This window comes from Salvelinus alpinus, chromosome 34 (genome assembly GCF_045679555.1).
Source record: "Salvelinus alpinus chromosome 34, SLU_Salpinus.1, whole genome shotgun sequence".
NCBI classification, from domain to species: domain Eukaryota; kingdom Metazoa; phylum Chordata; class Actinopteri; order Salmoniformes; family Salmonidae; genus Salvelinus; species Salvelinus alpinus.
This window is the reverse complement of record NC_092119.1, coordinates 1,310,559-1,325,645: the sequence shown is the minus strand read 5'-3', so window position 1 is coordinate 1,325,645 and position 15,087 is coordinate 1,310,559. Positions and strand designations below refer to the sequence as shown.

Genomic DNA, 15,087 nt, shown 5'->3' with positions numbered 1-15,087 from the left:
CCTGTCTACAGTCTACCCCCTGTCTACAGTCTACCCCCTGTCTACAGTCTACCCCCTGTCTACAGTCTACCCCCTGTCTACAGCCTACCCCCTGTCTACAGCCGTACCACTATCCTGTCATCTACCTTGTTTGAAATTCACTGCTCGACCGAGGGACCTTCCAGATAATTGTAAACACTATTATTGTACACAGAGTGAGTCCATGCAACTTATGTGACTTGTTAACTTCTTCGGGCTAGGGGGCAGTATTCAAAAGTTTGGATGAATGAGGTGCCCAAAATTAACTGGCTGTTACTCAGGCCCAGAAGCTAGGATATGCATATAATTGGTAGTATTGGATAGAAAACACTCTAAAGTTAGCGTCCCAATGATCTGTAAGAAGTTAAGCAAATTAACTTATTTAGTCTTGCCATAAAAAAGGTGTTGAATAATTATTGACTCAATACATTTCAGCTTTAAATTGTTAATACCTTTGTGTCATGCCCTGGTCTGTTTCACCTGTTCCTGTGATTGTCTCCACCCCCTCCAGGTGTCGCTTACTTTCCCCAGTGTATTTATCCCTGTGTTTCCTGTCTCTCTGTACCAGTGTATTTATCTCTCTCTGCCAGTGTATTTATCCCTGTGCTTCCTGTCTCTCTGGGCCAGTGTATTTATCTCTCTCTGCCAGTGTATTTATCCCTGTGTTTCCTGTCTCTCTCTGCCAGTGTATTTATCCCTGTGTTTCCTGTCTCTCTGTGCCAGTGTATTTATCCCTGTGTTTCCTGTCTCTCTGTGCCAGTGTATATATCCCTGTGTTTCCTGTCTCTCTGTGCCAGTGTATTTATCCCTGTGTTTCCTGTCTCTCTGTGCCAGTGTATTTATCCCTGTGCTTCCTGTGTCTCTCTGCCAGTGTATTTATCCCTGTGTTTCCTGTCTCTCTCTGCCAGTGTATTTATCCCTGTGTTTCCTGTCTCTCTGTGCCAGTGTATTTATCCCTGTGTTTCCTGTCTCTCTGTACCAGTGTATTTATCCCTGTGTTTCCTGTCTCTCTGTACCAGTGTATTTATCCCTGTGTTTCCTGTCTCTCTGTGCCAGTGTATTTATCCCTGTGTTTCCTGTCTCTCTGTACCAGTGTATTTATCCCTGTGTTTCCTGTCTCTCTGTGCCAGTGTATTTATCCCTGTGTTTCCTGTCTCTCTGTGCCAGTGTATTTATCCCTGTGTTTCCTGTCTCTCTGTACCAGTGTATTTATCCCTGTGTTTCCTGTCTCTCTGTGCCAGTGTATTTATCCCTGTGTTTCCTGTCTCTCTGTACCAGTGTATTTTTCCCTGTGTTTCCTGTCTCTCTGTGCCAGTGTATTTATCCCTGTGTTTCCTGTCTCTCTGTGCCAGTGTATTTATCCCTGTGTTTCCTGTCTCTCTGTGCCAGTGTATTTATCCCTGTGTTTCCTGTCTCTCTGTGCCAGTGTATTTATCCCTGTGTTTCCTGTCTCTCTGTACCAGTGTATTCATCCCTGTGTTTCCTGTCTCTCTGTACCAGTGTATTTATCCCTGTGTTTCCTGTCTCTCTGTGCCAGTGTATTTATCCCTGTGTTTCCTGTCTCTCTGTACCAGTGTATTTATCCCTGTGTTTCCTGTCTCTCTGTACCAGTGTATTTATCCCTGTGTTTCCTGACTTTTTGTGCCAGTGTATTTATCCCCGTGTTCCTGTCCCCCTGTGTCAGTTCGTCTTGTATGTTTAGTCAAGTCAACCAGCGTGTTTTTCCAGTTCTCCTTTTGCATTCTCCTTTTTCTAGTCGTCCCGGTTTTGACCTTGCCTGTTTCTGGACTCTGTACTCGTCTGCCTGACCATTCTGCCTGCCTTGACCACTAGCCTGTCTACCACTCTGTACCTCCTGGACTCTGATCTGGTTTTGACCTTTTTGCCTGTCCACGACCATTCTCTTGCCTACCCCTTTGGATAATTAAACATTGTAAGACTCCAACCATCTGCCTCCTGGGTCTCGCCTTGATACATTTGTAAAATAAAAAATGAATAACATATTTCCACTTTGACATTATGGGGTATTGTGTGTAGACCAGTGACACAATCTCAATTTAATCTACATTTTAAATTCAGGCTGTAACACAACAAAATGTGTAAAAAGTCAAGGGGTCTGAATACTTTCTGAAGGCTCTGTATCTATCCAAAGTACAGAGGGTGCTGTATGTGACCGCTGTATGTTCGTATATAACACCTTACTGTAACATATAGGTTAGATGTGACACCTTATTGTAACATATAGGTTAGATGTGACACCTTACTGCAACATATAGGTTAGATGTGACCCCTAACTGTAACATATAGGTTAGATGTGACCCCTAACTGTAACATATAGGTTAGATGTGACCCCTTACTGTAACATATAGGTTAGATGTGACCCCTAACTGTAACATATAGGTTAGATGTGACCCCTTACTGTAACATATAGGTTAGATGTGACCCCTGTATGATCGTATATAACACCTTACTGTAACATATAGGTTAGATGTGACACCTTACTGTAACATATAGGTTAGATGTGACCCCTAACTGTAACATATAGGTTAGATGTGACCCCTAACTGTAACATATAGGTTAGATGTGACCCCTTACTGTAACATATAGGTTAGATGTGACCCCTAACTGTAACATATAGGTTAGATGTGACACCTTACGGTAACATATAGGTTAGATGTGACACCTTACTGTAACATATAGGTTAGATGTGACCCCTGTATGATCGTATATAACACCTTACGGTAACATATAGGTTAGATGTGACACCTTACTGTAACATATAGGTTAGATGTGACCCCTGTATGATCGTATATAACACCTTACTGTAACATATAGGTTAGATGTGACACCTTACTGTAACATATAGGTTAGATGAGACCCCTGCATGTTCGTATATAACACGTTACTGTAACATATAGGTTAGATGTGACACCTTACTGTAACATATAGGTTAGATGTGACACCTTACTGTAACATATAGGTTAGATGTGACACCTTACTGTAACATATAGGTTAGACGTGACCCCTTACTGTAACATATAGGTTAGATGTGACCCCTGTATGTTCGTATATAACACCTTACTGTAACATATAGGTTAGATGTGACACCTTACTGTAACATATAGGTTAGATGTGACACCTTACTGTAACATATAGGTTAGATGTGACACCTTACTGTAACATATAGGTTAGATGTGACACCTTACTGTAACATATAGGTTAGATGTGACACCTTACTGTAACATATAGGTTAGATGTGACACCTTACTGTAACATATAGGTTAGATGTGACACCTTACTGTAACATATAGGTTAGACGTGACCCCTGTATGATCGTATATAACACCTTACGGTAACATATAGGTTAGATGTGACACCTTACTGTAACATATAGGTTAGACGTGACCCCTGTATCTGACCGACTGCTTTTCCCACCTGACTATATGTATTCCCTGAATATAATAACACTATTCTACAATACTATTCAGATGTACATCACGTCTGCTTACCAGGAGAGCTGGAGCTAGGAACAGCTGCAGAGCAGCCAGATACCACAGCATCTTCATCTTTCACTGGTGGAGATGGAAGGACAACAAGTTAGTCTAATAAAGTATTACAACGTTATACTGCCGTTATTCTAATGACCTGTAGACCTTCTAGTGTGTAGACCTTCTAGTCCGTAGACCTTCTAGTCTGTAGACTTTCTAGTCTGTAGACCTTCTAGTCTGTAGACCTTCTAGTGTGTAGACCTTCTAGTCTGTAGACTTTCTAGTCTGTAGACCTTCTAGTCTGTAGACCTTCTAGTCTGTAGACTTTCTAGTCTGTAGACCTTCTAGTCTGTAGACCTTCTAGTGTGTAGACCTTCTAGTCTGTAGACCTTCTAGTCTGTAGACTTTCTAGTCTGTAGACCTTCTAGTCTGTAGACCTTCTAGTGTGTAGACCTTCTAGTCTGTAGACCTTCTAGTGTGTAGACCTTCTAGTGTGTAGACCTTCTAGTCTGTAGACCTTCTAGTGTGTAGACCTTCTAGTCTGTAGACCTTCTAGTGTGTAGACCTTCTAGTGTGTAGACCTTCTAGTCCGTAGACCTTCTAGTCTGTAGACCTTCTAGTGTGTAGACTTTCTAGTCTTTTGACTTTCTAGTCTTTTGACTTTCTAGTCTTTTGACTTTCTAGTGTGTAGACTTTAAATCAAATCAAACTTTATTTTGTCACACACGACGAATACAACAAGTGTAGACCTTACTGTGAAATGCTGACTTACAAGCCCTTAACCAACAGTGCAGTTCAAGAAGAGTTAAGAAAATATTTACCAATTACACTAAAGTAAAAAATAATAAAAAGTAACACAACAACGAGGCTATATACAGGGGGGTGGTACCGGTACCGAGTCAGTGTGCGGGGTTACAGGTTAGAGGTAATTTGTACATGTAGGTAGGGGTGAAGTGACTATGCATAGATAGTAAACAGCGAGTAGCAGCAGTGTCATAGCCCGGTGGCCATTTTATTCATTGTTCAGCAGTCTTATGGCTTGGGGGTAGAAGCTGTTAAGGAGCCTTTTTGTCCTAGACTTGGCGCCCGGTACCGCTTGCCGTGCGGTAGCAGAGAAAACAGTCTATGACTTCGGTGACTGGAGTCTCTGACAATTTTATGGGCTTTCCTCTGACACCACCTATTATATAGGTCCTGGATTGCAGGAAGCTTGGCCCCAGGGATGTACTGGGTCGTACGCACTACCCTCTGTAGCACCTAACGGTCAAAGGCCGAACAGTTGCCATACCAGGCGGTGATGCAACCGGTCAGGATGCTCTCGATGGTGCAGCTGTAGAACCTTTTAAGGATCTGGGGACCCATGCCAAATCTTTTCAGTCTCCTGAGGGGGAAAATGTGTTGTCGTGCCTTCTTCACGACTGTCTTTGTGTTAATGGGGGGCCTGTTCGGCCTGCCTATTCCTGTAGTCCACGATCAGCCCCTTTGTCACATTGAGGGAGAGGTTGTTGTCCTGGCACCACACTGCCAGGTCTCTGACCTCCTCCCTATAGGCTGTCTCATCATTGTTGGTGATCAGGTCTAACACTGTTGTGTCGTCAGCAAACTTAATGATGGTGTTGGATTAGTGTTTGGCCATGCAGTCGTGGGTGAACAGGGAGTACAGGAGGGGACTAAATACACAGCAAACTTCCTGTCAGGAAGTGAAAAATCTGAAATCGAGGCTCTGTTCCAGGGCCATCCTATTCAATTGCTTGAAATCTATGGATATACATGCACTTCATACGCCATCCACTAGATGTCAACAGGCAGTGGAAGGTGGAATGGGGTGTCTAGCTTGATCTGAGGTCGAACAAGAGCTCTTGGAATGACGTGACCCCAATTTCCTTTGCCTGCCAAGGCGCGGGAAGGAACCCCAGATTGCCTTCTGAAAAGCTGTTGGTATAGACGGCTAATATCTCCGGCTTTGATTTTATTTAATACATGTGATAATATCATCGTAAAGTATGTTTTTTGAATGTAGTTTTATCAGATTATTGAATGTTTATCGGGAGTTTGGGCGTTTTCCGTTCTCTGCGTTTGGTGAAGATGGACATCTTCGCGCCACTTGGCTAGCTAAGGTTGCTAATTCGACAGGCGAAGAGGACATTCTAAAACCAAACAACGATTTATTCTGGACAAAGGACTCCTTGTACAAGATTCTGATGGAAGCTCAGCAAAAGTAGGAACCATTTATGATGTTATTTCGTATTTCTGTGGAAAATATTTAGTTCTATTTTCCGCCCTCATTGCAGGCGCTGTCTCGCTATAACGTAAGCTGTATGTCGTACTAAAGTTATTTTTAAAAATCTAACACGGCGATTGCATTAAGAACTAGTGTATCTTTCATTTGCTGTACAACATGTATTTTTTAGTAAAGTTTATGATGAGTTCTTTGATTAGATTAGGTGACTGTCCAAAATATCTCTGGATAATTTTGTGCAGTTTGGCTACGTATTCACATTGTAAAACCACGATTTGTACCGCTAAATATGCACATTTTCGAACAAAACATATATGTATTGTGTAACATGATGTTATAGGACTGTCATCTGATGAAGTTTGTCAAGGTTAGTGAATAATTTAGGTATTTCACGTTGCTCTCTGTAATTATTCTTGCTGCTTCGGTGCTATTTGTGATTGTAGCTGCAATGTAAAACTATGATTTTATACCTCAAATATGCAAATTTTTCGAACAAAACATAAATGTATTGTGTAACATGTTATAAGACTGTCATCTGATGAAGTTGTTTCTTGGTTAGTGACTAATTATATCTATATTTTGTCGGTTTTTTGAAAGATAAATAGCATTGTGTGTTTGGCTATTGTGGTGAGCTAACAAATATATATTGTGTTTTCGCTGTAAAACATTTTAAAAATTGGATACGTTGGCTGGATTCACAAGATGTTTATCTTTCATTTGCTGTGTTGGACTTGTTAATGTGTGGAAGTTAAATATTTCTAAAAAATATTTTTAGAATTTCGCGCTCTGCGAAGGCAGCGGAATGTTGTGGGTGTTCCGCTAGCGGAACCCCGGGGCGAGAAAGGTTAAAGGTCTTGCTCACATCGGCTACAGAGAGCGTTATCATCAGAACAGCTGGTGCTCTCGTGTATGCTTCAGTGTTGCTTGCCTCGAAGCGAGCATAAAAGCCATTTAGCTCGTCTGGTAGGCTCGCGTCACTGGGCAGCTCGCGTCCTGGTTTCCCTTTTGTACTCCGTAATAGTTTTCAAGCCCTGCCACATCCGACAAGTGTCACAGCCGCTTATAGTCTGTTACAGTCTGTAAACTTTATACTCTGTATCCATATTTTCTGTTTTTGTTTTTCACAATGTCAGCAGTGATGCTAAACGGAGCAGTGTGGGAGCTACAGAGTGGGGAGGCTGGGGGGGGCAGAGCGGGGAGGCTGGGGGGGGCAGAGCGGGGAGGCTGGGGGGGCAGAGCGGGGAGGCTGGGGGGCAGAGCCGGAGGCTGGGGGGGCAGAACCATCTTCTTAGCTTTGCTATTCCTCAGGGGGCTTTTTTAGGTTTTTCAGTAAGTTATTCTTTTGTTTTCATCTTATGTTTGTTGTGTAGTCACGCCTGCTCCCGCTTCCCCTATCTGGCGCTTGAGGGCGCCAGGCGGCCCATCATTACACACACACACCTGTCACCAAGGTTACGCGCGTCAGCGCCTCATGGGACTCACCTGAACTATTTTACTTTATTGATTGCCTCCCCTACATCTGTCTGTTCCTCAGTTTCTTCCCCGCGTCTGCATTAATGTCGTTTTGTTTCCCCTTGTCCAGACGCTGTCCTTGTTCTGTTTCACGTCCAATATTTATTCAAATGTTCACTCCCTGTACTTGCTTCTCGTTTACCAGCGTCTGTCCTTACAGTTGTAAATATTTCAGCTTTTATTTGTATCGTTTTTTTGTAGTTTTTTTCCTGTAAAGCATTGAGTTGCATTCCATGTCTGAAATGTGCTGTATAAATAAAGCTTGATTTGATTTGATGCTGCCAAGGAGTCTGGGTGTCAGCGGGGGGAGGCTGGGGGGGAGGCTGGGTGGCAGCGGGGGGAGGCTGGGTGGCAGCGGGGGGGGCAGACATAGCAGACACTGCTCAGGACTGATCTGACTGCCCATAATTGCACTCACTTGAAGCTTGTTATTGGTGTCAGCGTCTCTATGAACCTATTGACCTCAACTTATTAGGACACGGATTCAACTCTCACTAACACACCGACAGCATCATTGCGTAAAATAGTACGCAGCATCATCTGGATATGTATGCTACAAAAGTTTTATTTCTGCCAAGCCGTCTACGCATACTGTCCGACGCGTACGTTCGATACATCCAATATATGCACCACACCGAACGCACTTCAACCGAAATGAAAAGGTAAACGCAGCTTCAGGGGGAAATTAATGTAATTCTGGTGTACCACAATGCAAAAACACTGTCGGTGTGATCGAAGCGTAACACCATCAGTGGACTGGGCTGCACAAACTCAGTACTCACAGACCAGACCCATTCCTTGTCCACAGTAGCAAAGACGCACACTTGTAAAAACACACTTGCACACACACACACACACACACACACACGTGAGCGTGCGCGCGTCGAATACACACACGCACGCCTACATACCGTACACACACTGAAGGAATGGTCCATCAAAAAAGGTCATGCATATTGTGAATAACTTATTGAATCAGTGTTGTGATAACAGGATAAAAGCAAGTACAGTTAAGTGTTTTTGTGTGTACATCCTGAACACTAAGTATTGCATAGAATAAAATAGAAAACAGGGGATTATTTTTTTTAGAGTGAAAAAAAAGTGATGCTGTCCACATAGCCAGTCTGTGCATGCTGCTGTTGAGAGTCCCACAGCAGGGTGGAGATATCCAAAAACCCTGTGGGGGAAACTATTCGCCAGAAAAAAACACTATAGGTAGCCTCCGTTTGTCATCGGTGACTTCTGCTAACTGTTCATTTGTAAACTCGGAAATAAATAGCCCAGTAGTAGGTTACACATGTGGAAAAACAACTCTTGTAAAAGTCAACATGCCTCAAAAATCCTAATAAAAGTTGTTAGAATTTTACCTGGTGAGCGTTTCTGCGTCCCTTCAACTCTTCCCCAAAAAAACACCTTGTGAATTTCCGCTGCGCTGGTGTTGTGGTGCCTCCGGTGTTCAGGGGAGGGTTTTAAGTTGTAGAGTTCTGTCTATGTCGTTGTAAGACAACTCCTGTTCCGAACAGGTTCTCTAGCTACTAGACACTTCTCCTTTCTCTTCTTAACGGGATATTGAAACCGGGAGAAACAGTCGAGTCCATAGTCACTGGAAGTAGTTTGTGGGTGCTGCAAAACAAATTATTCAAAGGGAAGAGTTACCCGCGCTACAGACTCCTATTATTAAAGGCGCAGTCCACTACTTTTGTGGGGAGTGCGTTTTTTTTTTTTTTTGTGGGGGGTGGGGTGTTGCAGCCTTACTTCCAGCAGCTATGGTCCAGTCGGTGTTAAAACCTCCTCTGTCAGCGTCACTCTGGCTAACCGCATCTTGCCTTATCTGCGTGGTGGTGGTTACATTGCGCCAATGTGCAGAACTCAAATCGAGACTTTATTTTGAGGTTATAATTTCAGATTGTAAAAATAACTGCTAATGAAAGTTTGTAGATTTAAAGATCCTTCTTCTCAGAATGAATATGCAGGATTAACTTTTAATTTGTTTTTTTCGTTTTTTCGTTTTTTTACATGCCAGTGGTTATAGCATTACAATAGGCATATGTGAGTCTACCGTGGGGCGGCAGGTAGCCTAGTGGTTAGCGCATTGGGCAAGTAACCAAAAGGTTGCTGGATTGAATTCCTGAGCTGACAAGGTAAAAATCTGTCATTCTGCCCCTGAACAAAGCAGTTAACCCACTGTTCCCCAGTAGGCCGTCATTATAAATAAGAATTTGTTCTTAACTGACTTGCCTAGTTCAATAAAAAAAAATGTTTTTGCAGTGTCAGGTTATGTGTAATAACAGTTGTATTATTTCCAGGGTGTTACAATTACTAATATACATAGCCTAAATAGAGGTACATGAGTCTTTCACCCAGACCCTTCAAAGTTAAAAATGTTAAATCAGAGAAAAACACAATAGATTAAATCATATATTATAATTATATCTGTAGGCCAACATGATCTATTATAATGTCTTCACAGCGAGGAGAGAGAAGGTGTGAACAAGGAATACAACAGATTAAGATAGAATTTATATGACTCCTAAATCAGGAGACTATGCACCACAAACACATCTATGTAATCACAGATCTATACGTGGCTGAAAGACTATGTCATCAACCTAAATCAACTTTGAATGGCTCCAAGACCCCAAGTAGGGCCCTAAATCAACCTTGAATGGCTCCAAGACCCCTCGTGGGGCCCTAAATCAACCCTGAATGGCTCCAAGACCCCAAGTGGGGCCCTAAATCAACCCTGAATGGCTCCAAGACTACTCGTGGGGCCCTAAATCAGGTCTCAAAAGAGCTGGTTGTGTTTTCTACATTTTGGAGAACTTAATTATTTATTTATTTTTTATTTAACTAGGCAAGTCAGTTAAGAACAAATCCTTATTTACAATGACAGCCTTGGAACAGTGGGGCCGAACTACAGATTTGTTTACCTTGTCAGCTCGGGGATTCAATCTAGCAACCTTTCGGTTACTGGCCCAACGCTCTAACCACTAGGCTACCTTCCGCCTCGACAGTTAAGGATCATATAGACTTATTTTTCTACTGTATTATTGACTGTATGTTTGTTTTACTCCACGTGTAACTCTGTGTTGTTGTATATGTCGAACTGCTTTGCTTTATCTTGGCCAGGTCGCAATTGTAAATGAGAACTTGTTCTCAACTTGCCTACCTGGTTAAATAAAGGTGAAATAAATAAAAAATAAAATAAATAAATAAAGGAGAGAAATGAAATATACCAAAGTAATACATCTGAGGTTGAACATGTCAACCATACATTGTAAATAAGGGGTGTCATAAGCCTAAAGCATGAAGGGCTTCAAGGCAGATGTCATAATCACTATGTATAATAATATATATAATAATAATTATAATATATAATCACATGTTGTGTTTTCCCACATTTTGGAGAATTTTCCTGAAGGAAATTAAGTATAGAAAGTGGAAAGAAACCACGAAAGGAACTAAATATAATACAAAGAAAGACCTTAATAAAAGAGAAGTTTAGACGTTGACATGTTGGATATTTGTTGTATCCATGACCATTGATCCCTACCATGTCTCTTGTTAAACTATCACTTGAGAAGCACAGAGACGATCAGTTAGTTAGTGAACAGAGAGGATCAGTTAGTTAGTAAACAGAGCGGTTATTTTGGGTTTTAAAAAACAGGAAACCACCAGAGCCCATACAAAGACTATGTTTATGAAAACTACCTCCATGTGTTTCCAGAACCGGCTTCCCCCCCTCACCACGTCTCTTTCAGGGGTGAGGTTTCTCTCCTCTCTTTCGGGGGGGGGGGTTGAGGTCATTTTTACGAGCACAGTGATTTTAGCTTCAACTCGTTTTTAGGCAGAAATACCGAAAACAAACGGTTATTATGGCCAGCACTGTAGTACCTAGCAACACAGTCTCACATTAAATTCGTGCATATATTGTACATAATGCATTTCAGCAAATTTCGTGCGTAGGTTGGGCTGTACCTAGAGGTACATCTGGTCTGTGGAATTATGGGTAAAAATCACATTATGAGACTATGAGATTTTTCCCTCCGCATGTAAACAGAATGAGCAATATAACATTCTCAATAAAGACCAATGGTAGCTGTCTGTAACGATCGTCTTCGGGAGAAAGAGAGGAGGACCAAAGCGCAGCGTGGTAAGTGTTCACGATGATGTTTTTAATTCAACTCAGAACACTAAACAAAACAATAAACGATGTGAACAAACAAAACAGTACCGTGTGGCGACAAACACTGACACGGAAGACAAACACCCACAAACCAAAAAGACAAAACAGGCTACCTAAATATGGTTCCCAATCAGAGACAACGACTAACACCTGCCTCTGATTGAGAACCATATCAGGCCAAACACAGAAACAGACAAACCAGACAAACAACATAGAATGCCCACTCAGATCACACCCTGACCAAACAAAACATATAAACATACAAAGCAAACTATGGTCAGGGCGTGACACTGTCAAATATTCATCAAGATCTTTATTACTATCTTTCTCTTCAATTACATTTTTTTGTTGTTGAATGGTTTACTCGATCGTAAGAGCTTGGAACTTTGATACATTTGTACAGTTTGGGACCTGGACGTTTTCCCAAAATTATGTCATTGAAATTTAAGGGAATTAAGTCATCAAATTGTAGGGAAAGCATGTATTGGTCTCTGATGAAAGACCAAGTAAGACAGTAATACTATAAAGTCGTCATCACTCAGACTCGGGTCTATGATAGCTAGAAGGGGAAGACTTGGGTCTATGATAGCTAGAAGGGCAATACTCGGGTCTATGATAGCTAGAAGGGGAATACTCGGGTCTATGATAGCTAGAAGGGGAATACTCGGGTCTATGATAGCTAGAAGGGGAATACTCAGGTCTATGATAGCTAGAAGGGGAAAACTCAGGTCTATGATAGCTAGAAGGGGAAAACTCAGGTCTATGATAGCTAGAAGGGGAAAACTCAGGTCTATGATAGCTAGAAGGGGAAAACTCAGGTCTATGATAGCTAGAAGGGGAAAACTCAGGTCTATGATAGCTAGAAGGGGAAAACTCAGGTCTATGATAGCTAGAAGGGGAAGACTTGGGTCGATGATAGCTAGAAGGGGAAGACTTGGGTCGATGATAGCTAGAAGGGGAAAACTCAGGTCTATGATAGCCATAGGGGGAAGACTGGGTCTATGAGAGCTAGAAGGGGAAGACTTGGGTCGATGATAGCTAGAAGGGGAAAACTCAGGTCTATGATAGCCATAGGGGGAAGACTTGGGTCTATGAGAGCTATAAGGGGAAAACTCAGGTCTATCATAGCTAGAAGGGGAAGACTCGGGTCTATGATAGCTAGTAGGGGAAGACTTGGGTCTATGATAGCTAGTAGGGGAAGACTTGGGTCTATGATAGCTAGAAGGGGAAGACTTGGGTCTATGATAGCTAGAAGGGGAAGATGTGGGTCTATGATAGCTAGAAGGGGAAGACTTGGGTCTATGATAGCTAGAGGGGGAAGACTTGGGTCTATGATAGCTAGAAGGGGAAGACTCGGGTCTATGATAGCTAGAAGGGGAAGACTCAGGTCTATGATAGCTAGAAGGGGAAGATGTGGGTCTATGATAGCCAGAAGGGGAAGACTCAGGTCTATGATAGCTAGAGGGGGAAGACTTGGGTCTATGATAGCTAGAAGGGGAAGACTTGGGTCTATGATAGCTAGAAGGGGAAGATGTGGGTCTATGATAGCTAGAAGGGGAAGACTTGGGTCTATGATAGCTAGAAGGGGAAGACTTGGGTCTATGATAGCTAGAAGGGGAAGACTCGGGTCTATGATAGCTAGAAGGGGAAGACTCAGGTCTATGATAGCTAGAGTGAGGAATGGGGATGGGGGAAACGTGGGTCTATGATAGCCAGAGTAAGGAATGGGGATGAGGGAGAGAGCAATCAGGGTCCATATTCACAAAGTGAATCATACTCTATGACACTATGACAAAGTAGAATAGCCATTGTCCATTTTTGTCATGTCCATCCTATGTATCCCCATAGATGTAGGTCCAAAGACTATAAATAATGAAAACTCTGTGGTTGCCAAGTGTCCATCTGATCTCCTGTATACCCCAAGCAGTTCCACGGCCGGGCCTGGCTCAATGCCCATCAGTGATGTAATCCTCTGTGTGTCTGGGCGTGTCTTGATCTCCTCACGCCGCCGTCTGAGCGTGCATGGCATAGAGATGGATAGAGGGTGCATTTGGTGGTAATCTAGTAGCGGGGTACTCAACTCTTACCCTACAAGGTCCGGAGTACAGCTGATTTATTTGTTCTAGCTGATCATTAATATCACCCCACCTGGTGTCCCAGGTCTAAATCAGCCCCTGATCATTAATATCACCCACCTGGTGTCCCAGGTCTAAATCAGCCCCTGATCATTAATATCACCCCACCTGTTGTCCCAGGTCTAAATCAGGCCCTGATCATTAATATCACCCCACCTGTTGTCCCAGGTCTAAATCAGGCCCTGATCATTAATATCACCCCACCTGTTGTCCCAGGTCTAAATCAGGCCCTGATCATTAATATCACCCACCTGGTGTCCCAGGTCTAAATCAGCCCCTGATCATTAATATCACCCCACCTGTTGTCCCAGGTCTAAATCAGGCCCTGATCAGTAATATCACCCACTTGGTGTCCCAGGTCTAAATCAGGCCCTGGTCATTAATATCACCCCACCTGTTGTCCCAGGTCTAAATCAGGCCCTGATCATTAATATCACCCACTTGGTGTCCCAGGTCTAAATCAGCCCCTGATCATTAATATCACCCCACCTTTTGTCCCAGGTCTAAATCAGACTAGTTTAAATAAAGATTAAATTACAAACAAAAAAATAAATAAATAGAAAAATTAAAAGGGGAAGAATTAAAGGGAAAAAAAGAAGTGGAACTGGCTTTTAGAGGTCCAGATGTGAATGAGGGCTCTAGTAAATCTCTACAGAGCAGGACCTCACGTGTTCACGCACCAGGGTGTGGTTATCGTCGGGGAGTGAACACATGATCACCCAATCCAGTATCAGATGTTTTTTTGTTTGTTTGTTTGTGTCTAATCAACACTAGCACACTTACCAACCAACCCAGCCACTGTAATTTGATAGAGCTTTCGTTTTAGGATCTTCCAACCTGGCTGTTACTAACTACAGGGTTTATTTGATTTCCTGTAGAACACCATGTGAGCACAATGACAGTGTCCCAAATGCCACACTATTACCTATTTAGTGCACTACTTATAGGGTATCGGGTGGCCGGGTGGGACTATAGGCCCTGGTCAAAAGTAGTGCACTACATAGGGACTAGGGTACCATTTGAGACACTCACGCGGTACCCTTTTAAATGTCTCCGTTACGGTTTACCTCAGAGCTCTCCAGCCCTGTTCCCAGATAGCAACCCTCCTGTAGGTTTACACCAGAGCTCTCCAGCCCTGTTCCCAGATAGCAACCCTCCTGTAGGTTTACACCAGAGCTCTCCAGCCCTGTTCCCAGATAGCTACCCTCCTGTAGGTTTACACCAGGGCTCTCCAACCCTGTTCCCAGATAGCAACCCTCCTGTAGGTTTACACCAGGGCTCTCCAACCCTGTTCCCAGATAGCAACCCTCCTGTAGGTTTACACCAGGGCTCTCCAACCCTGTTCCCAGATAGCTACCCTCCTGTAGGTTTACACCAGGGCTCTCCAACCCTGTTCCCAGATAGCAACCATCCTGTAGGTTTACACCAGGGCTCTCCAACCCTGTTCCCAGATAGCTACCCTCCTGTAGGTTTACACCAGGGCTCTCCAACCCTGTTCCCAGATAGCTA

General features: G+C 43.0%; 1 protein-coding gene across 2 annotated transcripts in view; it reads right to left on the bottom strand.

Annotated features, from left to right (window-relative positions):
* Positions 1–8,912, bottom strand: part of LOC139563637 (papilin-like) — a 76,444-nt gene extending 67,532 nt beyond the window's left edge. For both annotated transcript variants that reach the window (XM_071382476.1, XM_071382477.1), the window contains exons 1-2: positions 8,625–8,912; positions 3,528–3,590 (exon numbers count right to left, since the gene is read on the bottom strand). In XM_071382476.1, the coding sequence (XP_071238577.1) occupies positions 3,528–3,584 (57 nt within the window). In that variant the 5' untranslated portion in view covers positions 3,585–3,590; positions 8,625–8,912. The remainder of the gene's footprint in view (positions 1–3,527; positions 3,591–8,624) is intronic.
* Positions 8,913–15,087: the final 6,175 nt, after the last annotated feature.